This window comes from Nuphar pumila, chromosome 16 (assembly GCF_984573655.1).
Source record: "Nuphar pumila chromosome 16, dmNupPumi1.hap1.1, whole genome shotgun sequence".
Lineage (NCBI taxonomy): Eukaryota > Viridiplantae > Streptophyta > Magnoliopsida > Nymphaeales > Nymphaeaceae > Nuphar > Nuphar pumila.
In genome coordinates, this window is record NC_143264.1 from 6,614,835 (window position 1) to 6,640,879 (window position 26,045).

At 36.9% G+C, this 26,045-nt stretch overlaps 1 protein-coding gene across 1 annotated transcript; it reads right to left on the bottom strand.

Annotated features, from left to right (window-relative positions):
• Nucleotides 1–5,219: 5,219 nt before the first annotated feature.
• On the bottom strand, nt 5,220–25,773 carry LOC149812797 (uncharacterized). Its single transcript, XM_089992239.1, has 3 exons — nt 25,712–25,773; nt 5,644–5,820; nt 5,220–5,374 (listed from the first exon to the last, which is right to left on the bottom strand). Exons 2-3 carry the CDS (start codon nt 5,812–5,814, stop codon nt 5,300–5,302), a joined length of 246 nt encoding a protein of 81 aa, XP_089848365.1. The 5' UTR covers nt 5,815–5,820; nt 25,712–25,773; the 3' UTR covers nt 5,220–5,299.
• Nucleotides 25,774–26,045: the final 272 nt, after the last annotated feature.

The following is a 26,045-nucleotide window of genomic DNA, read 5'->3' on the forward strand; positions in this document are numbered from 1 at the left end:
GAGTCAGAACTGAAAAACCATCTACGGTTCTCACTTTTTAGATCAAAAAACAAAACATAAAACTGTTCTTCAAACTGTTACAACTGAATAATATGTGTTTCAGAAGACGTTTCTTTTCAACCATTCATCATATCAATATGATCTTAGTGACATAGGAAAATTCACATCTTGATATTTCTCTGTTATTTTTTTTAATTCTTGGCACAAGTGACTAGAAAATAGCATATAATCATCGGGATAAGCGCAACTACGTCTGCTCATCTCTTATTTTAGAAACATTCACGAGGTTATATTTCAACGCCCATTCATTGTTTTCCGGTGAATAAAATATCATTCAAAAATATATTTTCTTATAAAGTCTCTGCTTTTTTTATATATTTTTGAATTTCTTCATTTCTTGAGTAAAAAATCAGTGACAAGATGAAGTACCGTCGATGAAGTATCACCAATTTCATCAAAAATAGTCATAGAAAATGAAATGTCGCATTTAATACAATAGTAATTTCACATGCTAAAAAGAAATTTTGCATCACCACATGCAAATTTTTGTGAATTTTGCAAACATTTCAAGAATTATGTAAATTTTTTAGAAATTTTGCAACCAACAACGCAAAACTCATGGCAAACTTCACAAGCAGTGTCACAATTTGTGTACTATAGATGCGAAAATCGTGAGAAATTTTGCAACCCCATGCAAAATTACTAAAAACTTACCAAATTCTTAAAGAGTATCTCATGGAGGTCGCAGATTCCTCATAAATTTTGCATGGGGTTGCAAAATTCTTATTCACCTTCACCATTCGCAGAATATTGACTAAAAAAATCATTGAACGAGAGGTCATAATTTGGGGTTTGCGAAAATAGGGCATCCAGGTGAAAAAGGGGTTTGAAAAACAAAGCTTCATTCTTTCACAAAATGAAGTTGTTCATATATTGCATTCATTCAATTCCTTCACAAAATGAAGTCGCTCATACATTGCATTCATTCTATTCTTTTATAAAATACATTGCACGGGAAAAAACATCATCATCATCTAACACATCATAAGAGCTTTCACAGTTGATTAGAGCGAAGGTCCCCCCATCAATTCTACATCATCATCATTCATGTTCTCTATGGCAAGAACAGATTTTCAGTTGATCAACTTTTGCAATACTTCATGCGATACTCCTTAGAAAATTTGCAAGGTAAAAGATTTTTGCAATAATTTTGAGAATATCGCAATATTAATTGCGATTTTGTTGAAGAGTTTCACATGTCCATCAACTTTCAACGTCATTACTTGCGGAAATAAATATTCACAGCTATAAAGGGTAAAAGCATCCTAAAAAATCAAGAACCTGCAGAATTGCGATTTGACAGATTGGGTAAATTGTGGGGCATTTCAGAAAACATATCAAATTTGTCTTACAATACAGTGATTTGATAGAACGGGTTTGACAAAATCTGAACCAACCAACGAAACCAGTTACACATGTAAGCATACAATACAGTGATATTTTTATAATATATTTAATGTATAATTTTATTAATATATGTATTTTATATAATATATGTAATTATATATAAAAAATATTATATATGTATATATGCATGACTCAACCAGGTCAACTTGATGACTCGGTCAAGTTTTGTAAAAAATGAGTTTGTACTCATTTTTGACCCAGCCGAGTCAAACGAGTCACTAGGTTGACCCAACGAGTTTTTAAACTTTGGTTTTTAGTAAAAGGAGGTTCATATATTTTGAGGACCTTCACAACTATCTGTGAATGTTCTCTTGCCTGTGTATGTATTTTTTTAGTAAAAGAAGGTTTGGACCTTTTGAGGACATTCTTAACAGTGAGTTAAGTCGTGCTACATTTGCAGATGAGCTAATATGTTCTAACAAAATCAAGAATCAAAATTTTAGACATGGGGTAGATTTCGATAAATTGTGTGTTTTTTTTTGAAGCACACCATTTATAAATTTTATAAAGACAATATGATTATTTGTTTTTGTATAATTTATGTGTTCATAATGCAGTGATGCGGCATGATGCAATGCTTTGGCAGCCCCCCATCTTGGCATTTCTCTAGATGAGCGTGGTCTCCATCTCGAGAATTGTTGAGATTGGTGGCTGTCAGCATCGGCAGCGGCACTGCATCATGCAAGGTCGCTGCATAAAAAAATGCTCATAACTTATATATATCAAGAGTCACCAATCAATCAAAATCCTAAAAAAATTCAAAAACAAAAAGCCCAAAAAATTGGTATCACGATATGTGTCAGATTAAAAATTAAAAATTTTCCTATATTTCCCTTTTTTGAATTTTTACCCTTTCCATGACAGAGAAAATCAAATTCAGTGATTTGATGGGATTCAGTTCAGAAAGGTAAAAGATTGCATCCCTCAAAGATTTTCCATTTTCTCACCCATTTCTATAGCAAGTATTTCCCACAATTTTCTTTCTCCCTCTTATTTACATAAAGAAAGAGATGAATAAAAGGACAGGTAAAAAATACGCGTGTTTCTGGTTGCTTTCTTTTGATGCTTAACAATCTTACAAAGGTGCTTAATTTTGTTTTTATTTCTGCAAAATCTAAACTTGGAGCATACTCTCTCTCCCCTTTTCATCATTTTCCTGCACATGTTACATGTAGTTGCATTTTATTTATGCCATTTGATTTTTTAATAACAATTGAATAGTGTAGCTAATCCATTAATTTAGTGCTTACAATTGATCTTATTATGTGCTTTAATAGCAAAAAGAATGCTGATAAATTTACTGATATATAAGCTATATATAGCCAGCAGGGTGGTTGTGAGGGTGCTGAGATGAAGGCACTGGATCAAACCCCACTGGCGCACGTGTGTCCGTAGCTTTAAGAGGTGGGCCACGTAAGGCAGGGTGGTCGTGGGTCCCACTCACATAGCACACTATTTTAAGTTTTCAGTTATGAATGGTATATTTGGGGGACATACATGTGTCATTACGGTATCCCTGTGACATAGAAAGCCAGAAGTATACTTTGGCTGATTTTTTGAAAAAAAAAGACGACTCATTTTTGTAAGTGAAAATAAAAGGACGTTTACCAGCGGGGGGCTCTGTTTGTCTGGTAGGAGCAGCTATTGCACGTCACCTTGTGTAGAGACGTTGCAGGTTCAAAACCCAATGGTACAGTCGGATAACTGGTAGGGGTCTGCCTAACCCCAGCTTGCCTTTAAAAACAGAAAAAAGAAAATAAAACGACGCAGTATTCATGTGATTTTAAACAACTAGGAGGTTAATAATAGTTTGGCTGATTTATCTCACTGAAGCACCGCGTGCTTGGAGGGAGCTGTCAGTGCAGTCTCCTTGTGGCGGGATGTTGCAGGTTAAAACTAGGGGTGGCAAAATCTGACTTGACCCGCCAACCCGCTTCTTAGCCGGGTTAGGGTTTGGCTTAAACAGGTTCGTGTTGTAAACAGGTCGACCTGCCTAACCCATTTATTAAACGGGTCATGTTCGTGTTAGGGGTATGCCAACCCGTTTACACGAACCCATCAACCCACAACCCGTTTATATATATATATATATATATATATATATATATATATATATATATATATATATATATATATATATATATATATATAAACTTATCTAACCCATCAACCGTGCCTATGCGGTTATCGTGTCTATGTTATTGGGTCCACCAGTTTATTGTGTCATGTCAACCTGACCCGTTTATTCAACAGGTTAACCGTGTCGTGTCGGGTTACCCATTTAATAAATGGATCGTGTTTGCCACATCTGACCCGTTTAATAAACGGGTCATGTTCATGTTGAGGTATTCTGACCCGCCAACCCGACCCGATTGCCACCCCTAGTTAAAACCCCATGATAAGTTGAATAATAACTATGGGGGTATGCCTAACCTCAACTTGCCTTTCAGAAAAAAAAAGCATGTATAGATGAACATAATGGTGGTTTGTGAACTGATTTTTGTAAAAGATTTGATAAAACTATACTGCATAGGTATTTACTGCATTTATGCATGGTTAACAAAAGTAGTATCTGTTATGTGAACATGATAAGCTATTTTTAGCTAAGAAATTAAGACACTAATCGAGTTGCATAATCAAATTTAATGCATTTAATAAATAATTTTGATCTCATTGAGGTGTGGACAAACCCAAATTCAGCCCCTAGGGGGCTCCAACAAGGGTGCACAAACAAGCCAAGCTCGAGCTTAGCTTTAGGGTCGTTTCTTTAAATGAGCCCAGCCCAAGAACAATGTTGGGATCGTTAAAGCGTGTTTATCAAGAATGGTTATAGCTCAAGTGATCCAGCTAAACCAAGACTAGACAAAGCTCAACTAGGCTTGTGTGCCTCCCTACTAGTGCCAAGAATCCGCAAAGCCCATTTATGACAGCGCTTCATGAGACTCACCTTGTGAAGAACTGAACCATGAAGCGTGTTTAAGCTCGTTTACATAATTTTTTGAAACAATATGTATAAAGTGTATCTAAAGTATAACGGATAACAAAAAAAGGTTTTTACCCCATTAGGGTGTTGGCCCTTCCAGAATGGGATTTTAGGTTCAAATACCACAATCAATTCATAAAATTTTTAATATTGCCACAGAAATCAGGCCAAGCCGAGCTGAGCTTGAGCTTCTTGTGTTTGAATCCAACCGGGCCTTCGACAGAGCTGTTCAAGCATGGTTCTAGCTCAAGTGATCCAGCTAAACCAAGCCTAGACAAGGCTCAACTAGGCATCTTTGCCTCCCTACTAGTGCCAAGAATCCGCAAAGCCCTTCCATGACAGGGCTTCATGAGACTCACCTTGTGAAGAACTGAACCATATATTTGTGGGAGTAGGGGCAACCTGTGAATGTCACCAACTTGATAGGATGTCACAAGTTCCAAACACATGGGTGGCATCCCTTACCGCAATGTGGAAGCTGGGTGTACTCCACGGTGGGCAGGAGGAACACCTCAAGGGTTTTACCAATTGGACAACAGCCAATGTGCAGTTGGTGATGGGAGGGTTTTTCCCTTGAATTATCCAAAAAAAAAACAAAACCCAAGAAACCCATCACTCACCCTCTCTCTCTTACCACCATCACCCAAGTCGAACCCAAATGGTTAGAACCAAATTGGATCAGTCAATAGGTTTGGTCTGATAACCCTCTTTCCATCTCAGTCGACGAGAAAAGCCCCAGCTCCACCTATCTCTATCAAACAATAGCAAATAGCAAATCTTTTCCTCTAAATAAATAATTCACAATATTTATTTCCAAACAAAACCTACAAAAAAAAATCAGGGATGTCTCTACTTTCTCACTCTACCAAGCCTCTGTAGGTGGTAATTGATGCTGCCCCATGACCTTTTAGTATCTTTACCACTCTGCAAAAACAATCAGGGTTAGCAGAATATATATATATATATATATATATATATATATATATATATATATATATATAGAGAGAGAGAGAGAGAGAGAGAGAGAGAGAGAGAGAGAGCGAGAGAGAGCGAGAGAGAGAGCTATTTTTCCTTTGGCCAGGCCAAGGGAAAACCTCATCGACTGCACATTGACGCACATTTGATATGTGTCGCACATATGATATCAGATGGGGAGAGAGAACACTCCCTATTAATACATATGTGATATATACCTGATTATCCACGCATGCTTGCAACAGTTCCTTCTGCCGCACACACTTGTCATCATTGTTCTGATTAAGGGACAAACAATTCAAGAATGACAGCATCTCCTTCATGCAGGGTTTCTGGGCAGCCGCAAATTTCTTTGGGTTAATATATAAACCACCACCCTTGCGACCCATGGAATACTACATCAACACAGAGCATGACCAAAATGAGTCTTAAAGAGTCAAATAAACTGCAAAGAACCATTGAAGTTTCGTCTGCCTGAAGAATGAGCCAAACTTGTCAAAATAACAGATTCGAAGAATTAGCACAACCTTGAACAACCATTATCAGCCACAAATAGGAGAAACTGTAAAAAAAAACTAAGACTAGACAGATTTGTTAGTGCAATGCATGTTCAGAATTCCACATGCATCATCAGAAAATTTCCAAACAAACACAACTGAATCAAAACAAAGTATCACCGACATTTTGAAAATATAAAGTCTGTGATTTGAGATTCCTAACCTGTCTAACCACTGCACCTCAACCTTAAGCAAAAACATTGCCGAAGTAAAAAAACCACAAAAACAAAAGTATGTTTCACATGACTAGGCATGCAAGGAGAGCCTAAATATATAAGTTCAAATATCTTTATAAAAGTTAAAAGGCCTTCCAAGAGGAAGCAGTGAACAAGTGGAATCTCGAGACTAACTACACATACCACAGATTGGACAGTCTTCAACAAGACCAGGATACTAGTATTGGAAGAAGGTATAACATGGTTAGGACCAATGTGATCAAACAAGATATATCTAGCATTCAAGCTATGATACAGTGATTATCTTCTCTTATATCAATTGATCTATCAAATTATCCATCGTATTTGAAGGATCATTTCAGAGTGTGAGTTTCCTGCCAAATCTTTTCTACACTTACAACTAAGATCTTATAATATGAAAATAGGAAGCAGAATAGCAACTCCTGCTTGTACGTAATTTATTTTAACTACTTTTTAGAACATGAAGAAATGTATAATCCAATGACTGAGTTCCCATGCTGAGTGCTAAGCCATGAACCAGAAAATGTTCTGCTTGCTTATTTATATCGATTAACATAAAAGTCCTGTATCATAACAAAAGTCTCACAAATACACATAAAAATGAGTTACATGAGCAGTTAAGCGAATAGAAGCAAAATAACCATTCATGAATAGCATCTCCCCAGGGCTACCAAAGAAGTAAATCAACATAGAGGAATGAAGTACAAGATATTTTATCAAACAAACTTCTCATAAAGGCTCAAATCACAAAGAGTTCACAAACACTTCTAAATGAACCACATTGTCTTGATAAATGTAAACATGATTTAGAGGAAATGCGAGTAGCTTTTTCAATCATATATGGGCGGCACATATATCATTTGACCCTCTGTGTGGTCAATCGCGCTCTGCAGCCAGATGACAAGTGATCAATTTTATGCTTTTGTAAAAGAATATCGGACAAAATAAGCAGACATTCCAAGGAGTCTGCATTAAAGGTTGTCAAACTGATATGGCATCTAACCATATTTTGCTCTATCTTTTTTTTTATTCATATAGTTCATGTATCTTCCAGTTCAAATATCATGGCTATTGTGGAAAGCAACATTGCCAATTAAAGTGATACATTTTTATTCTAAACGATATTCATAAATCACAATGCATAATTTAGACTTCCTATAATCTGTAGCTTTATTTCATGCTCTCCAATAAGTTTGGGTACATTGGAGCATCCAATGAAATGAAACCAGATTCATGTTCATGATTTTGGAACCATTTTACTATGGATATCCAAATAATGCCCGTGTTAGAAAGTAGGATTCAAGGACTCTTAAAACTGAAAATAGACATTAGCTGGTTGGAAGTTCATGGTTCCAGGTAAAACAAATTTTATGAATATAAAGTACCAAGTGGGAGGCCCTAATAAGAGCCAACACAGAGGCCAAACTAGATCAAATGGGCCTGGAACGGTCCAAAGTAAGCTCCAGATGATTAACAGGTGTTACCCAAAAGGAACCTAAGGGTCTTCATCGTTACACAAGACAGTATTGGACTGTCCATGCTACGTACTATCGACTGGAAAAAAGCAGAGGACCTGGGATGACAAAGTTATTTTTCACACTAAAATAGAAGCATAGCGCTAAACAAAGCAAACAACAACAATCATATTTCTTGCAAATACTAAATATATGTATTTCAGTAGTACTGTTTAATTCAATATTTACTGAAGCAAAAATATGGATCCAATAGTCCACTTTATGTCCATGGCAGTGATAGGCAAGAAGAGAGTTGTACGCATGGGTAGTGCCAATGGAGGAGTAAGCATGACCAAGCATGGGCATTCAAATAACCCGACTTGCAAAACTAATGCACAAAAAATAAACAACAATTTAGGTTATTCTTTCCCTCTAAGGTTTGGTTAAAAGAAAAGGGGAGGAGGGAAGGGGGGGTGACAAGACCTTTGTAAATCCAAAACATGTTTTCTACTAAGTCAACCATGTAGATCAATGTTATAAATATGGTATTGTATCGTACAATATGATATGGTGTATCATAGTATTGCTAGGCCAAGCAATATGATATATTCTCCAGCAGCGGAATGAGTGTACCATGCTGTATCCTACTGTATCGTAAGCTGCAACTATTTTTTATATTTTATTGTTACAAATTTCTAGATAACTTATTTTGGATCCCTTTTTCACTTTTAATGGAAACTCTTTAAATAAATAAACTTTAGTAGAGTCCTATTCATTTATTTAATAAGCTATAGAAACAAAACTGTAGATTTTTTTTCTTAGTTTATTGTGATCATTGGAGACAAGAAAGTACGCAAGAGCACACTATGAAACTGATTAAGAAAGACCTTATGAAACTTCTTTTTAAGGTTTAATACTTATCAAATGACTTACCATTTTCTTCTTTTTTTCTTACAATGTTTAATCTCGGACTAGTATGATATATTCATAGTGACAAATCTGTCGATATTTATGAAAATCCCACAAAAATATCACCAGAAATTACCTAAAAGTTAAAAACGGCAATTTCTAGTGTTTTTTTTCTCAAAAATATAAATATCACATTTTAAAAATGATATTTATGTTTTTATTGGCTATTATCGTAGAAAAATTGTGTGCTTTTTATTTTTACAAATTTGTATTTTTATTTATTTATAAAAAATTAATTTTATATTATTTTTTATTGCCAAGAATTTACCAAAAATGTGAGATTTACAGATTTTTTATTTTTCACGATTTTTTGGCTGCAGAGATTTTTCCGTTTTTTACTTTTGCCACTATGAATAAATGTAATAGATACATTTTAAAAACATCATGATTGTGGCTTTTAAATTTGATAATGGTTGCATATTTATTCATGCACAAATTATTTCATAATTAAGTTTACTTAATATCGTAGTTTGACTACTCAAATATGTTTTATTTCTCTTTGTGGTCTTTTTTTTACAACAACAACAACAACAACTACGCCTTCATCCCAAAACAATTGGAGTCAGCGATATGAACCAAAAAAGAAAATCATACTCAGTCTTCCACATGAATCCTTCTCCTCCAATCATTTCTATCCAATGCCATGTCCTCGGTGATGTTCAAAGCATTCATATCCTTTCCTATCATCTCCATCCATGTCTTCCTAGGCCTACCCCAACCTCTTTTAACTAATATATTTTCCCATTTCTCCATCCTTCTAACTGGAGCATCATTAGGCCTTCGCCGAATATGTCCAAACCACCATAAACGATTCTCTCTCATCTTATTTTCAATGGGTGCAACACCTACCTTCTTACGTATCTTCTGGTTCTGAATCTTATCTTTTATTGTATTTCCACACATCCATCTAAGCATACGCATCTCAGCTACACTCATTTTTTGAATATGATGTCTCTTGACAGCCCAACATTCCGTACCATATAGTAAAGCGGGCCTAATAGTCGTCCTATAAAACTTTCTCTTCAACCTCAATGGCATTCTACGATCGCACAACACTCCAGTTGCACTTTTCCATTTCATCCACCCAACCTTTATCCTATGATTTACATCTCCATCAATTTCTCCATACTTTTGAATGATAGATCCCAAATATTTGAAACAATCATCCACCGGTATTTCTTGCTCACAAAGCTGCACTACACTCCCATCACTACTTCGTTGCTTACTAAACCGACATTCCATATATTTTATCTTACTCTTACTCAACTTAAAACCTCTTACTTCCAATGTCTGTCTCCATAATTCTAACTTAGCATTAACCCCAGCTCTAGACTCATCAATCAAAACAATATCATCAGCAAACAACATACACCACGACACATTTTCTTGAATTGATCTCGTAAGCTCATCCATCACTATAGCAAATAGGAAAGGGCTTAAAGCAATTCCTTGATGTAACCCAACCGTTATAGGAAAATTGGTTGTCACCCCTCCACAAGTGCGGGCATTGGTTACTACTCCTTCATACATATCTTTAATTATACTAATGTACTTGAGAGAAACACATTTCTTCATCATTGTCCATCAGAGAACGTCCCTAGGTACTCTATCGTATGCTTTCTCCAAATCAATAAAAACCATATGCAAATCTTTGTTCCACTCTCTATTTCTCTCAATAAGTTGTCTAAGAAGATGTATAACTTCCATAGCTGATCTTTCAGGCATAAAACCAAATTGATTCTCCGATATCTTATTCCTCTCTCTATTTCTCTCAATAAGTTGCCTAAGAAGATGTATAGCTTCCATAACTGATCTTCCAGGCATAAAGCCAAATTGATTCTTCGATATCATGACAACCTTCCTCAACCTAGACTCAATCACCCTCTCCCAAAGTTTCATAATATGACTCATGAGTTTTATACCACGATAGTTTGTGCAATCTTGTATATCACCCTTATTCTTATGTAGAGGCACCAAAGTACTCTTCCTCCACTCATTAGGTATCTTATTTGTCTATCAAATCTTGTTAAAATGATTTGTCAACCATTCTAAACATTTCTCTCCCAAGCATTTCCAAGCCTCGATAAGTATACCATCGGGGCCAACTGCCCTTCTTGATTTTATTTTCTTCAAAGCCTCGATAATTTCTTTCTTTTGAATCTTGCGCATGAAGTCACGATTCATCTCATGAAAAGGAATGGAAAAGTCTCCAAGATCCTGAGCATGACTTCCATTAAATAGCTAATCAAAATAATATTTCTATCTCTCCTTAATCTCCTCATCTTTGACTAAAACCCTTTGTATTTCATCTTTGATACATCTAACCATACCCAGATCCCTCAATTTGCTATCTCTCATCTTTACAAGCCTATAAATATCCTTCTCGCTCTCTTTGGTATCCAACTTGTCATAAACCTCCTCATATACCTTATCCCTCGCGTTTCAAACTACTTTTTTAGCTTTCTTCTTTGCTATCATATACTTCTCCAAATTCTCATTATCACGACTCTTACTTAGATTTCTATAACGCTCTTTTTTAACCTTAATAGCTAATTTGACATCCTCGTTCCATCATGATGTATCCTTACCTAGCGGTGCACCGTCTTTAGACTCACCCAATACCACCTTAGCCACCTTTCTCATGCCACCCGCTATCCTATTCTATATTGATTCTGAATCCTCCTCGAGACACCAATCAGCTTCCTTAACTACCTGGTCTACAAACATTCCTTGTTTAGCTCCTTTCAGTGCCACCCGCTATCCTATTCCACATTGATTCTGAATCCTCCTCGAGACACCAATCAGCTTTCTTAACTACCTGCTCTACAAACATTTCTTGTTTAGCTCCTTTCAGTGCCCACCACTTAATTCTAAGATCTATCCTATGTCTATCCCTTTTGCGGCATTGTCTAATTCTAAGATCTAAAATTAAGACTCTATGTTGTGTAGCTACACTTTTTCCCGGTATAACCTTACAATCGATGCAACAACCCCTATCTCTCTTTCTAAGTAAGAAAAAATCTATCTGACTCGTATTAACCCCACTTTTAAATGTTACTAGGTGAGACTCCCTCTTCCTAAACCAAGTGTTTGCTAAGATCATATCATAGGACAAACCAAAATCTAAAATCCTTTCTCCTATACCATAGCCTCCATGGATACTCTCAAATCCATCCCTACTAATGCCTACATGTCCATTAAGGTCACCGTCGATGAAAAGCTTTTCTCCATAAGATATCCCTTGTACTACTCCATCTAAATCTTCCCAAAATTGACGCTTAATGGAATCATCTAAACCTACTTGAAGTGCATAAATACTAATAATATTAATAATATCTGTACCTAATTCTAATTTAATCTTTTTAATTTTTGATAATTATTTTTAAATTATATAATTGTATAGTTGGATTACTCAAAAGTTTTCTCTTGTTTTTTGTTATCTAATGTTACTCTTTACTAGCAAACCTTTTGTTTCGTAAGTTGTTAGTTTGTTACAATATTGTTTCGCATGCTATAGTAGTGCACGTGTATGTTTAATTGTTCATAATCCTTAAATTTAATTACTTTTTTTCCTAAAATTTTCTTATTTTTTAATGTTTTCTAATTTTGTGAATTTTACATTTTTTGTAATTTTTTAAAATGAAAATTTGCCGTATCTTACGATATGATACACTTGTATTGCCGACCCTTCCGATTCGAGTTCAGCTACAATATTTATAACATTGATGTAGATCACACATATATGGTCTGATTTAAAAAAATATCAACAAAATATGGAAAAAAACTGTGATTTCTACTCAATAAAACAATACCTTCAATAGTAGCCAATGTTTATATATAGGAAAATTGGTAGTTCCTATTTAGTAAGCAGTTTCAACTCCTGAATGTCCTGAACATTTTAGAAGAACATACTTGCAAGTATGTATTGCTTATATTGAACTTCTAGACATGTTTGTCATTGTTTATTTGCTAAAAATGAGGCTTCAGATTGAATCAATTTTGATCTTTTCAAAATCAAGTTTAGTGCGATATAAGCCATCGAGTTTTACTGCTCCAAAACCACATTTGAACATGCAAAGTAGCTCATTTAAAGAAATTTTCCCACTTACATATAGGCTCTAAACAGTCTTGTCTCTTAAATTGTCCTAAACAGCTAAAAAATTGCATATGAATAGGTGTTTTCTTAATCTAAACCTGCATATGTAGTCAATATAATTTACTAAGTAGAAACAATGTTCCGCTTTTACATGCCAGTGACAACTTGATCATTCTTCTCCCTTCCCCTTCTTTGCAAAATCCTACCCCATTGTCACGGGGAAGGGAGTTTCTTCAACTACACATACTGGAAGACTGGTGTTTGACTACTATAATCAGTGACTGGCAGCAGGAGAAACCAGAGTTGCCAGCTGAGGAAGCGGGAGCGGGAAGCGAGGCACTTTCAAAAATGTAGGAAGCGAGGAAGCGTGGAACCACTTAGAAGAAAATTATGAACCGTCTCGGAAGCGACCTAGGAAGCGAACCGGAAGCGACCTAGGAAGCGAACTGGAAGCGAAAAAATGAAAAAATTGGGGAAGCGAGGGGGAAGCGTGGGGGGAAACGCGCTTCCCATAAAAGGGGGACGCTTCCCCTCACGCTTCGGAAGCACGACGTTTCGCGCTTCCGAAGCGCGCTTCGGGGAAGCGCGCTTCCCCTTTACCCTAGGCGCTTCCGGTAACTCTGAAAGAAACTGATATGAGTTCGAGTGCCACTCCCGTACAGGTATCTTTTTTTTCTCCCAATTCAAGGAGGGAGAAGGTCTCCAAATCCCTATTACTAGGGCCAATTCTCAAACAAGAGACTAAGAAGGGAGAATCCTTTTTTAGATGGTTGAGTGAATTACAAAGACTCTTGGCTTACATAGCCTTACAAGAGAAGATAGTCATTGGACCCAAAATACAACTATCCATATCCAAATCCAATATGGAACCCAAGACCCACAATGGACCCCTTTTATTTGCATATGTGGATCCCACTCACTCCCTTACCTACTTACAATCCTCTCTTAAAGCGGACCCAAGGTGAGGTTCGTATCATTCCCCACCCCTTCAAATTCGCCTTGTCCCAAGGTGAGAAGCCTCAAAAAGTGTGTGAATATAGCTTATTCACATGCATGATTCATCCCAATTCTTCAATTGAAATTTGAGCACCAAAAAGTACCAAATGTCCAGCTTCGCTTGTTAAATTGTCATGTGATTCTGTGTGCAATTTCAAGACTAATCCTGCCATAAAAGTTTCAGCCTTGACAATGAGCACATTGACTCCAAGAGAAGGCCTAAATTTCAGTATTGGTTCATATTTCAAGTTCAGATATACCAGCTCGGTTACACTCTTGTCAGTTAATATGCTGGTGGTTGTAACTTTGTAGTTCTGAACCTTGTTTGCCAGAAATTCATCTGCAGGCAGACAAGGATGATTAGTTGCCAACAAGCAAGTGGCAAGCAACAGGTCACAATATTCAGTTACAATCTCCTTAGGTGGAGTTTTGCAATTCAACCCAGGAACTTGGTCATAAGTTTTCATTACTGAAATGTGGATCTGAATGTATTGCTGTCCTGGTTGATAAACTCTTTGTGTAAATTGAAATTGTCATTGCAGCTGCTTGAGAGTTGTCATTGGAAGATGCAGGAATAATAGTGTTTGCTGCTGTCCGGGTAAGTGATCGTAAGCCATCAACTCCAATGCTTCCTTCATCACGTTCACATAATCTTCACCATCACTATTAAGGTACTCATCCATGGGTGTCTTTGTTCCCACACCCAGCAGGCTCTTATAAAAGTCTCCTTGAGCCTTCATCTTTAGATATTTTGGAAACACATACTACAACAATAGAGTTTCCAACCATGTAACAAAGACTCATCTATAGGGTCGCCACAACAGTGTCAGCTCGACGTGATGCGGGTGCAGGGAGACGAGGGGTCTCGCCGCACCCAGGATCATTTAGATCCAAAGTGGACTCGATCAACTTTAACCGAGTCCACTTTTGTCCAAAATTGAAACAAAAACAAAAACAAAAAAACGGTTGTGATATCCTAGCCAGCCAGATAGATTGTGGTTGAAGAAAACCAAGAATGCTCATCTACCACATTCTTTTGCTCCATGGTGCTGTAAGAGTATCTTCAACAAGATACTTTAGTTGATAACGCAACAACCTTGAGAACAAATGTGTGAACATACACACCCAAGAACACTTGTGCACAACAAGCACAACACACCGAATCACAAATGTGCAAAAGCACTCATAAGTTTCATAAACAACTAAAGAGGTTGGGCTATAATCCCAAATCCCTTGAGAAAATACAAGAGGAGCTGCCCATATATATAGGGCTTGGAGGAGGCCTTGGGAGGGGCTCCACATAGTCGTTGGAGCCCCTCCAACGGTCACAAATGTGACCGTTGGAGGGGTCCAACGACTAGTGGGTTGGGCCCCTCCCAATGCAAGTACAATGCATTAAATGCAAAAAGAAAAAGAATTAAAGAAAAAAGAAAAAGAAAATAAATACAAAAAACATATTCTCGAAAAAGAATATGTGTAAAATTCCTAAACTACCCTTACTAGGAATATATATATTTTATATATATAATTGATAAATACATATACATATATTATATATATGTATATGTATTACCTTATATATATAAAATATATATGCGAAATTACAAGTTTGATTACATAATTTAACACCCCCCCTCAAACTTAGGGCAAGATGATCGAAAGTTTGCCAAGAAGGAAGTTGAACCGCGGAGCGCACAAGGCTTTAGTAAAGAAATCTGCCAACTGATATTCAGACGTGACATAAGGGAGATCAATAACTCCCCGGAGATATGCTTCACGAACATAGTGACAGTCCATTTCGATGTTTTTAGTCCGCTCATGAAAGGTGTGATTCTTTGCAATGTAGATTGCACTCTTGTTGTCGCAGCATAGCTTGATGGGTCCTTCAATTTTGACCCCCATGTCTTCTAGCAGTTGGTGATTCCAAACAATCTCCATGGTAGTAGTTGCCATAGCACGATATTCAGCTTCAGTAAGGGAGAGCGACACCTTTTGTTGCTTCTTGCATCTCCATGAAATTAGTGAGTCTCCTAAGAACACACAAAAGCCAGTGGTGGAGTGACGGTTATTTGGGTCACCTCCCCAATCCGAGTCAGTATAAGCAATCAATTTTAAGTCAGAAGAAGAGGACAGAAAAACTCCCTTATTTAGAGTACCCTTTATGTATCTTACGACTCGTAAGATGGCACTCATGTGAACGGATGTAGGCGCATGCTGAAACTGACTTGCAGTATGGACTGCATGGGATATATCTGGTCTGGTAATACTCAGATACATCAGAGATCCTACAAGCTGTCTGTAGGGTGTAGGATCCAAAAGGGGAACCCCATCATCAATTTTCATCTTTGCTCCTACTACCGCAGGAGTTTCACAAAGCTTCTCATCTGTAATACCTGACCTGTCAATGATCTCAGAAGCAATCTTAGTTTGAGATAAGAAATATCCTCTAAGAGAGTATGCTACTTCAATTCCCAAAAAATAAGTTAGAAAACCCAAGTCAGACATTTCAAATTTATCTTTTAAGATAGATTTTATACTCTTAACCCCGTTAGAATCACTCCTAGTGATGAACATGTCATCAACATACAGAAGTAAAATTACAATCCCTGCATTGGATTTTCTAACAAATAGAGCAGTGCCAGTAAAACAAGAGGAAAAACCATTCTCAATCATAACAGAGTTAAATCTGTCATACCAAGCCTTGGGAGCTTGTTTTAGGCCATAGAGTGCTTTCTGAAGACAAAGCACCTTTCCCTTAGGAGTCTCCATTCCAGGAGGAGCATCCATGTAAACTTCTTCGCTTAAGTCGCCATTTAAAAAGGCATTTTTCACATCCATTTGATAGATGTTCCATTTGTTGATAGAGGCAACAGTTATAAGACATCGAACAATGACCATACGAGCTACAGGAGCAAAAGTTTCTTCATAGTCAATACCATATTCTTGACTATATCCTTTTGCAACCAAGCGAGCTTTATACCTTTCAAGGGATCCATCACCTTTAGTTTTTACTTTGAAAACCCATCTGCACCCTATTGTTTTGTTGCCTACAGGAAGATTTTGAAATTCCCAGGTTTTGGCTCTTCTTAGAGCCTCAAGCTCATTGACCATGGCATTAATCCATTTAGGGCACTTTCGTGCTTCTTCAAAATTTCTAGGTTCTATATAAGAGTGGATGGCACTAAGGCAGGCTCTATATCTTGGTGAAAAAGAGTCATAGGAGATGAACCTAGAAGGAGGCCTTCTATTTCTCTCAGTTCTACAAGGGATCACTTCATTCTGAGAGGCACTGGAACTGGCATCATTATATCTGTCAAGAGCACTCCTAAAGTTGTTTTGATCTCTATGAGAGTAGGTGATAGGGTCTCTAGGTAATTCAATAGATTGATGTGACGAAGGAGGCAAGGAGATGTTTTCCTCGGTTTCAAATTCATTTGGGTTACTTTGATCTGACTCATTATCACTAGTATCATCGTCCTTATTTAGTAAATCAAATAAAAAGGAATAATCCATATTTTCATTATGGGGGTCACAACGTTCAAATCCACTAATATTTTCCAAAAAACTCACATTTCTGGAAACATACAATTTGTCACTTTTGATATCATAACAACGAAACCCTTTTTGGGTTTCAGAATAGCTAAGAAAGGCACATGGAATGGCTTTAGGAGAGAGTTTGTCATTCTTATCAGTGAGAACAAAACATTTACACCCAAAGACCCTTAACCTGCTATAATCAGGTTCCTTATCATACAGTTTTTCAAATGGAGAAATTTTGTTTAAATTTTTCGATGGGAGACGGTTTATGAGATAGACAGAAGTAAGGGCTGCCTCAGCCCAAAGATTTTTTGGAATATTTTGAGAAATGAGCAAAGTCTTAGTTGTTTCAATAATGTGCCTGTGATTTCGTTCGGCTAACCCATTTTGCTGAGGGGTTTTCGGACAAGATTTTTGGTGAAGAATACCAAAATTTTCAAGATAACTCTTAAATTCATTTGAGAGATATTCTCCTCTAGAGTCAGACCTAAAGATTTTTAAACTTCCATTGAATTGATTTGAAATCATCGTGTGAAAATTTTTAAAGGTTGAAAAAACTTCATGTTCATGTTTAAGGAAATAGATCCAACAAAACCTAGTATAGTCGTCCACAAAGATCACATAATATGAAAAACCTCCTTTTGACATTACCGGAGCCGGTCCCCATACATCGGAATGGACAATTTCAAATGATTTTGTCGTAAACATGGATCTTTGAGAAAAAGGCAAACATTTCATTTTCCCAAGAATGCATTCATTACACAAAAAGTCACTTTTACAAAGATTTTAAACAAAGGGCAAATAGGAGATTTTAACAATATTGGGATGACCCAATCTCTTATGCCATACATGAATATCTTTGTTTTGGACGACGTTGCAAAATTGACTCTTGGGAACTTGAAGAAAATCTACGTAGTAGAGGTCTCCTCTTCTAGAGCCTTCCCCAATCAATCTCCCGGACTGGCGATCCTGTATCCAACATTTATTAGAAGAAAATTTTATATCGCAACCATGGTCCGCGAGTTGGGAAACGGAAAGAAGATTTAGATTAAGGTTTGGAATAAAACGAATTTTTGGAACAAAGAAGTCTTGTTTTTCAAAATTACCTATTCCTTTAATCTCAAGAGATGTTCCGTCCGCGGTTGATACAAAGGATGAAAAGGAATTTTTAGAAAAATTTGAAAGAGAGCAATAGCTAGGGGTCATGTGAAAGGATGCGTCGGAATCTAAAAGCCAAGATGACTTACCGGGGGAAGAGGATGACATAGCGGCTCCGGAAGTACCTCCCTTGAGAAGAGGTTGTAGTGCTTCTACGATTTGTTGAAGTGAAAAGGACTCACTTGATGAAGAAGGTCGTTCTTCAATTTGAGATGCCATAGCCATTGCAATCAATTTCTTCCATTTAGGATACAAAGGTTTGATATGTCCGGGTTCTTTACAATGATAGCAAGTCACTTTGCTATAGTCTCTTTTGCCATACCGATCATTTCCTCCTTGCCCTTGATTCTTGAAATGAGGAGGTCTATAGGTCCTCATGTTATTTCCCGGTCTTGACACGGCATTAGCCATTTCACCATCTTCTTGAGTAGAGGAAGCAACAAGAATGCTAGGATTATTTTTGCCAATCCCCATACGAGTTTCTTCACCACTTAGCTTGGTGATAACATCTTCAAGTGAGGGGGATGTGAAGGCGGAGAGAAGAGAGGACCGAACTTGTTCAAATTCGGGTCTAAGGCCATTTAAAAAATTGAAGAACCGGTCTTCTTCAAGTTGTTTGTGCCTTAATTCGATTGCCTCACCACTCCATTTAGGTTCAAGGATTGCGAGCTCGTCCCAAATAGAGGATAATTCGGCAAAGTACTCCCGAATGATCATGTCATTTTGTTGGAGAGTCAAAGCCCTCTTTTGGAGAAAGTATTTATGGGATAGATCTCTTGAGGTGTACATTTTCTCAAGATATACCCAAGCTTCGGAAGCCCTTTTAAATTTGATGATATTGGCGTTTATCTTGGTCTCAACGGATGAAAAAATCCAAGATAAGATCTTGAAGTTCTTCATTTCCCAATCATCATGTTTCTTAGAATACTCTTCAAGGGCCTTTTGTCTTTCATCCCCTTCAAGGATCTTGATATCCCCTCCTTCAATAATGGTAATTTTGGGTTCCGGTTCCGGTTCCGGTATGGATCCATGAACGTAACCCCAAAGCCCCTTTCCTTTAATATGGGCTTCCATATTACCGGCCCAAACATGATAGTTTGAGCCATTAAGCTTAAACCCAAGAGAAAAATGGGAGTCTTTTTCGCCCATTAGAGAGGAAAGAATGCAATGGATAGTACATACCTTAATTACTTTTTGCGTCTTTCTTGACAAGGGAGGCTCCTAAAATATTGCTCGAAGAAAGTGATCCTCTTTGATTTTAAAAAACTTGAAGGCACGCTTTTAGAGGAATGCACGGGAAGGCGAATCACAATTCTTCTTCTTCAACAAGGCTCTGATACCATGTAAGAGTATCTTCAACAAGATACTTTAGTTGATAACGCAACAACCTTGAGAACAAATGTGTGAACATACACACCCAAGAACACTTGTGCACAACAAGCACAACACACCGAATCACAAATGTGCAAAAGCACTCATAAGTTTCATAAACAACTAAAGAGGTTGGGCTATAATCCCAAATCCCTTGAGAAAATACAAGAGGAGCTGCCCATATATATAGGGCTTGGAGGAGGCCTTGGGAGGGGCTCCACATAGTCGTTGGAGCCCCTCCAACGGTCACAAATGTGACTGTTGGAGGGGTCCAACGACTAGTGGGTTGGGCCCCTCCCAATGCAAGTACAATGCATTAAATGCAAAAAGAAAAAGAATTAAAGAAAAAAGAAAAAGAAAATAAATACAAAAAACATATTCTCGAAAAAGAATATGTGTAAAATTCCTAAACTACCCTTACTAGGAATATATATATTTTATATATATAATTGGTAAATACATATACATATATTATATATATGTATATGTATTACCTTATATATATAAAATATATATGCGAAATTACAAGTTTGATTACATAATTTAACAGGTGCATCCCATCATCTACTACTAATTGGGTTTGACAAGGTGAATATACTAGCAAGCCAAATAGATTGTGGATGAAGAAAACCAAGAATGTTCATCTACCACATTCTTCTGCTCCATGGTGCATGATGCGAACCAAGTTTCGGGTGAGCTCGATCCAACTCCGAAGGTTTGAATCATGCAAACAGGTCCAATACAAGCCACATGGGACATCGGCCATGTCATGCAACCACCTTAGACATACCACCACTTCATTCGGATGGGACCTTGTGAGGCGCCCCCCTCATCAATGCCAAATGGAACCCACATGGGGGCATCCCCTCTAGAAGCCTCTCATGCCAAAGTGGGCCCCACCTAGTTGGCGCCTCCCAAGAGGCCGTTAAGCCTCAAAAAACGTGTGACCCTTGGTTTCCCTCCTTTATGGCCTTAGAGCTCAGGAGTCTCATGGGTTAGTGGGTCTCATTAATGTTTTAGGTAGTGCTTATCTTAGTGAGTTGTTTGCTTTTATTTTTTTAATTAAGTGAGAGCTCCTTTGGCCTATAAAAGGAGCTCAATTTGTGAAAGAAGGAGAAAAATAAAACTTAGTTTTAACCTCTCAAAATCATCTCTCTCTCTCTCTAATTGTTGTGATTTGGTGAAATTAGCCCAACTTAAAAATAGTGTTTCTCCCAAACCGCACCTAGTCCAAGCCTACAAATTTAACCCTACTTTAACCCATCTGTCCTTAACCTACCCACCAAAAATCGGATCCAAACTCATTCCCAGTGAAGAGAAATAAATTTGACACTGAAATCTATTTTTACCAAATCCCAGTCTTAAAACAAACCTGACCTAAACCCGTGTCCTAAATTCTCCTATTTTTAGTTTCCAAACTATAAAATCTCAATTTTTTACCAAACCTTCCTTAGCCTATCCCAAGCCCACCCCTAATTTCTCATATTTTTCTTATTGGTATTCTGAGAGGAATAAATTAATCTCTCAAGGTCAGAACTTCCCGAAATTTTATCTCCCAAAATCCTAAAATTTTTATCGAAGCTTGTCCTACATGTCTCAAAGCCCTTCATAAATTTTCAGCATTTTATCTATTGTCAATTGGGAGAACTGAATTTATTACCAAACCCTGCCAGAACCACCCAAACCTATTACCCAAATTTGATTATTGACTTAACTCAAACCTAACTCAACTCACCTGAACCTTAATCCCTGAACCTATGCTAGCCGATCATAATACATAAGTGCATCCCATCATCTACTACTAATTGGGTTAGATTGTACTAATTGGGTCTGGACTCGGGTCTAATTGGGTTCACTATAAAAAAAACTATACTTGAGTCCTATAAGGATTACACAAATCAGACTTGGACCATTCTCAGGCAAAATAATACTCTTTTATCCCTTTTACATTGCAAAATCAAATGATTAGAACTCAATTGAGACCCGAGTCTAGTATGAAATTTCACAAACCATACCCAACTCTATATATTAATTAGACCCTTTGGGTTCAACCCAGATTCTAATCAGACCTCCTTTATGATCAAACCGTAACCCTATAGGCCTTAGTAAGTTGACACCCATAAGAGGGATTTAAATGGGTCGGGTATACTCGACCCAACCCAGTGGCCTAACTTTGTTTATCGGGATCCCCTTCTCACCACCTCCCTCTTGCCCTCCTGCATACCCTACTTCCGACCAACGCCCTCCTCCTTCGCCGTTGCCTGAACAAATCCCTCTACATGTGGCATCGTCAGACGAGTATGTTCCCTCTCTCTCTCCATTGATTTGTACCCTTTTCTGGCCAACATCCCTATCTTTACTGTGATATTATACTGAAATTGTTGTTCTAAATTCATTGGTTTAATCATATTCAGTTGTAATCCATGAATGATTTGTTAGATCATCAAATTTAGAAACCCATTTGTTTGTTCCTTATGTATATGCATGAACCATTGAGCACCGTGACTATGTTGTGTTCCATTGATTTAATAGCATGATGCAATGTTTTCTTTCAAATTTGATTTATTTTTGGGTCTCCCAGTAATGGCTTAGATCCATTAGGTCAGTTGGTGGATTGATTAAGCAGACATTCTAGTAGATCCCAATTCACTTAAAAACGCCAATATCTCCGGATTCAATTGAAGTACCCCACTAAATTTAAGACAGTGATCGTCGGAAGAAACATAGAAGGAACTAAGAAAAGAGGAAGACCACTGAAGACTTGGAAGGAGGCAGTTAGAGTGACATCAATTATTGTAAAGTGACCAAATTTTTAGCTCTAGATAGACAGGAATGGAGAAATAGGGCTCGTAAAGTGATCCTATGTAGTTGGGATAAGGCTTGATAATGATGATTATCATCCGAAGAAACACAAACAAGAAGCAAAAATCGTTAAAATCCAATCAAAAGTAAGGTAAAAAGATTCAACCACTGAAAAAGCCCTATTTGGAAAAACCAATCCAAGTACCAAAGACAACATTTCGTCCTAATTTAGGATAATGATGAAGATCCTTTGAACATGATCTATCTGGCTGGATTTTCCATATCAGCTTAATGCATTTAAGTAGCAATGCAACTAGACTAGTCTTAATTTTAAACTAAAGATTACTTATTATGTTCACATAACAAACACTACTATCGTAATAAGGGTTAATATATCCTAATCCCCAGCCACTCTTCATCAAAGAATAAGAGTTAATATATGGTCAGGTCACCATGACTTCCCAATGAGTATTCTTTTTTAACTTTTTTATTGTGTTATGAAACTAACCTTCCGAATGTGATTTGCATGGTGTGGATAGTGGGAACTGACTCTTGACTCATCTGATTATGACATGTAAGCACAATTTTATGAGCCTTAAAAAAAAATCAATGGCTTACATTGTGCAATATTTTCTTGATCGATAAAATTGTATTTTTTCATTGAAAAAACATGATCCAATAGTTGGACTTGACATTTGGTTCATGCTGAAGCCATTTATGAGGTCCATTGTGTCAACACAACCTGCACCTATCATTTCCAACTCATTCAGACACTTAGGTGGACATGACCAATTATTATGCCATTGTATGATAACAGTTGCAGGGGCGGAACTAGAAAATTTATATAGGAGGGGCACAACACACACACATAAGAAGGGGGATGGTCCTACCGAATGTTGTTAAAAACACACCTCAAGGCGCAAAAAGTGCGCTTCGCCTTGAGGCGCACGTGTGTAGTGCAAAAGGCATATGGCATGCGCCTCATAGGCCTTGAAGCGTGCTCCTTGAGGCTAGGCGTGCCTCAGGTTGAGGCGCACAACTCAAATTCATTGGGTCAAATGGGTTCAAAGCCCCCGTTTGACACAAATCCAACCTGTAAAAAAAATAAAAGGGGGAGGCCCGATGATTAGGTCTCTCTCTCTCTCTCTCTCTGAAAGAAGAAGAGGAGGTATATAACCCCCTCTCTCTCTTTCATCTCTTCTTCTCCTTTTTCTCTTCTTCCATTCTTCTTCCGTTCGTCTGCTTCTTCTTCCTCTCTTCTTTCTTTTTTTTGTTCCCTCCTTCCTTTTCTTCTTCAGTTCTTTTTCTTCCAATCTTCTTCTTCTTCTTCCATTCTCCCTCTGTCTCTTTCTTCTTCCGTTCTCCCTTCGTCTCCTTCTTCTTCTGTTTCTTTCGTTCTTCTTCCAGTCTTCTTCTTTTGCATCTTTCGTTCTTTTTTCCTTCTTCTTCTTCCCTCTTTATTTTTTTCTTTCCCTCTTCTTCTTCTTTAAAATGACTGGATATTTTTAGCAATTAATTGACTGTATATAAAAATTGTATATGTCAATTTTGTTAGTTTGTTTATGTGTTAGTTTGTTTATATAAAAATCGTACATGTGAAATTATTACTTTCAGTTTGTGTAATTATTTGCAAATATGCATGTGACTGTGTATGTAACTGTGTATGTACATATAATTGACTCCTAGATCATGGAAATTAAAAATAATTTTCTGTTAAATGAAAATGTTTATTTTTTTGTTTGTGAGACTAAATGTAGATATGGATTATTATGTGCGATTTTCGTAGTTTGATAGAGCTATTTTCTCAAAAATTAGCTTAATGAAAAATTTGTGTGCATTATATGATGATGTTGAGGAATTCGATTATTAGTGATTTTGTTAAATTTTCATTGAATGCTCATATTTTATTGCTTAGATACTTACATAGATCAAGTTGTTGTGTTAAAATTACTTTTACATGTTAATCTCATATTTTAGGTATTTATTTAAGATTTAAAATTTCCTATTGGTTGTTGCTTCATTAATAAAGTATTTCTTTTATTTATTTGTATTTTTAGATATTTTTAAAGTTTTTAAGTTTTTAAAAAATCTGAGGCTTATGCTTTACGCCTCGCTTCGGTTTTTGGTGGAGCGCTTTGCTAGGCCTCAATACTTTTCACAACATTGGTCCTACCCCTCCTCTCTCTCTTGCATTAGAGAGAGAAGGTGTAGGACCATAGTGAAAAAAGTTTAAAACGACAATTTTTTGGTTATGAATTTCTTGTGAAATTTTCAACTTTCTGAATATTTTTTATTTTTTTGGAAAAATCTCGAGAAAATTTTAAAAAATCAAATAAATTTTCAAATATCTAATTTAAAAAAAACAAATAAAAATAAACTAATTACACAATTAATTTTACATGAAAAAATATAAAATCTATTTTCAATTCCACTAACAAGTAGACCAACAAATTGGATATTATGTTCCCATGATCAACAAACTCTGAAACAAGTAGACCAATCTAGAAGTCCTATAACCTGTCTAAGTTTTAGAGAAATACCAATTACTCAATCAATCGAGTCTACTTCCTATATACCAAACTTCATTCTATGGCTCTCTAACAAATCCACAAATTTATTTATTCAATTGCAAACCATATAAATCCCAGAATAATGTCAGCATACGACACCAAAACACAAGAAAAAAATTAGACTTTTTGAACACAACAACAGAAGAAGCAAATCGCCATCACCGTAAAAATCTCCCTAACCATCCATCCTCATGGGCTCAATCTAACCATGAGGATCCAGAACTCCAGTCAACATGAGGCCCTTTTCTGCTGGATGCAGAAAAATAGTCGGAAAAGGGCTTTAATTTGGTCCTTTCCCGGCTAAACCAAACAGATAAAGGAAAAGGGCGTCGTGGAAGGCTATTTTCCGACCATAGCACAACTAGTCGACCAAAAAATGACCCAGCCTGAGGCCCTTTTCCTGCTTATGCGAAAAATAGGACAGAGCAAAAACAAAAGAAGAAGAAGAAGATGATGATGAGAAAAAGAAACAGACGAAAATGAGAAGAAGGAGAAGGAGAAGGAGGGGAAGAAGACGAGAGAGAGAGAGAGAGAGAGAGAGAGAGAGAGAGAGAGAGAGAGAGAGAGAGAGAGACTCACAGTTGGATTGGTCGGACAGAATCCTTCACGCACTGTAGGTGAGTCGAGTGACGCTGTAAGAGGCTGACTAGGGCTGGCTCGGCTGAGAAAGAAAGCCCCTTTTGTTTAAAATCCGAAAAAAAAAACTGGGACAAATAAGATGGCGATATCTTGCGATATTTACAAAATCTCGTGATATTTTGGAGATATGTTGTTACGAACGATAAATCCGATAGCTTTTGTAAATACCGTGAGAAAATACCGTTTTTAACTTTCTGAATATTTATCGCAAAAAACACGAGGTTTTAGCAAATCTCACGATATTTGTCACTATGAGTAGAATATATATATATAT

What these genes read in the sequence shown, in the direction of transcription:
- LOC149812797 (XM_089992239.1), bottom strand. Translation starts at nt 5,814, where the DNA reads ATGGGTCGCAAGGGTGGTGGTTTATATATTAACCCAAAGAAATTTGCG. An exon ending in AAGCATGCGTGGATAATCAG is followed by an intron (nt 5,375 to 5,643) that starts GTATATATCACA and finishes TTGTTTTTGCAG; the next exon opens with AGTGGTAAAGATACTAAAAG.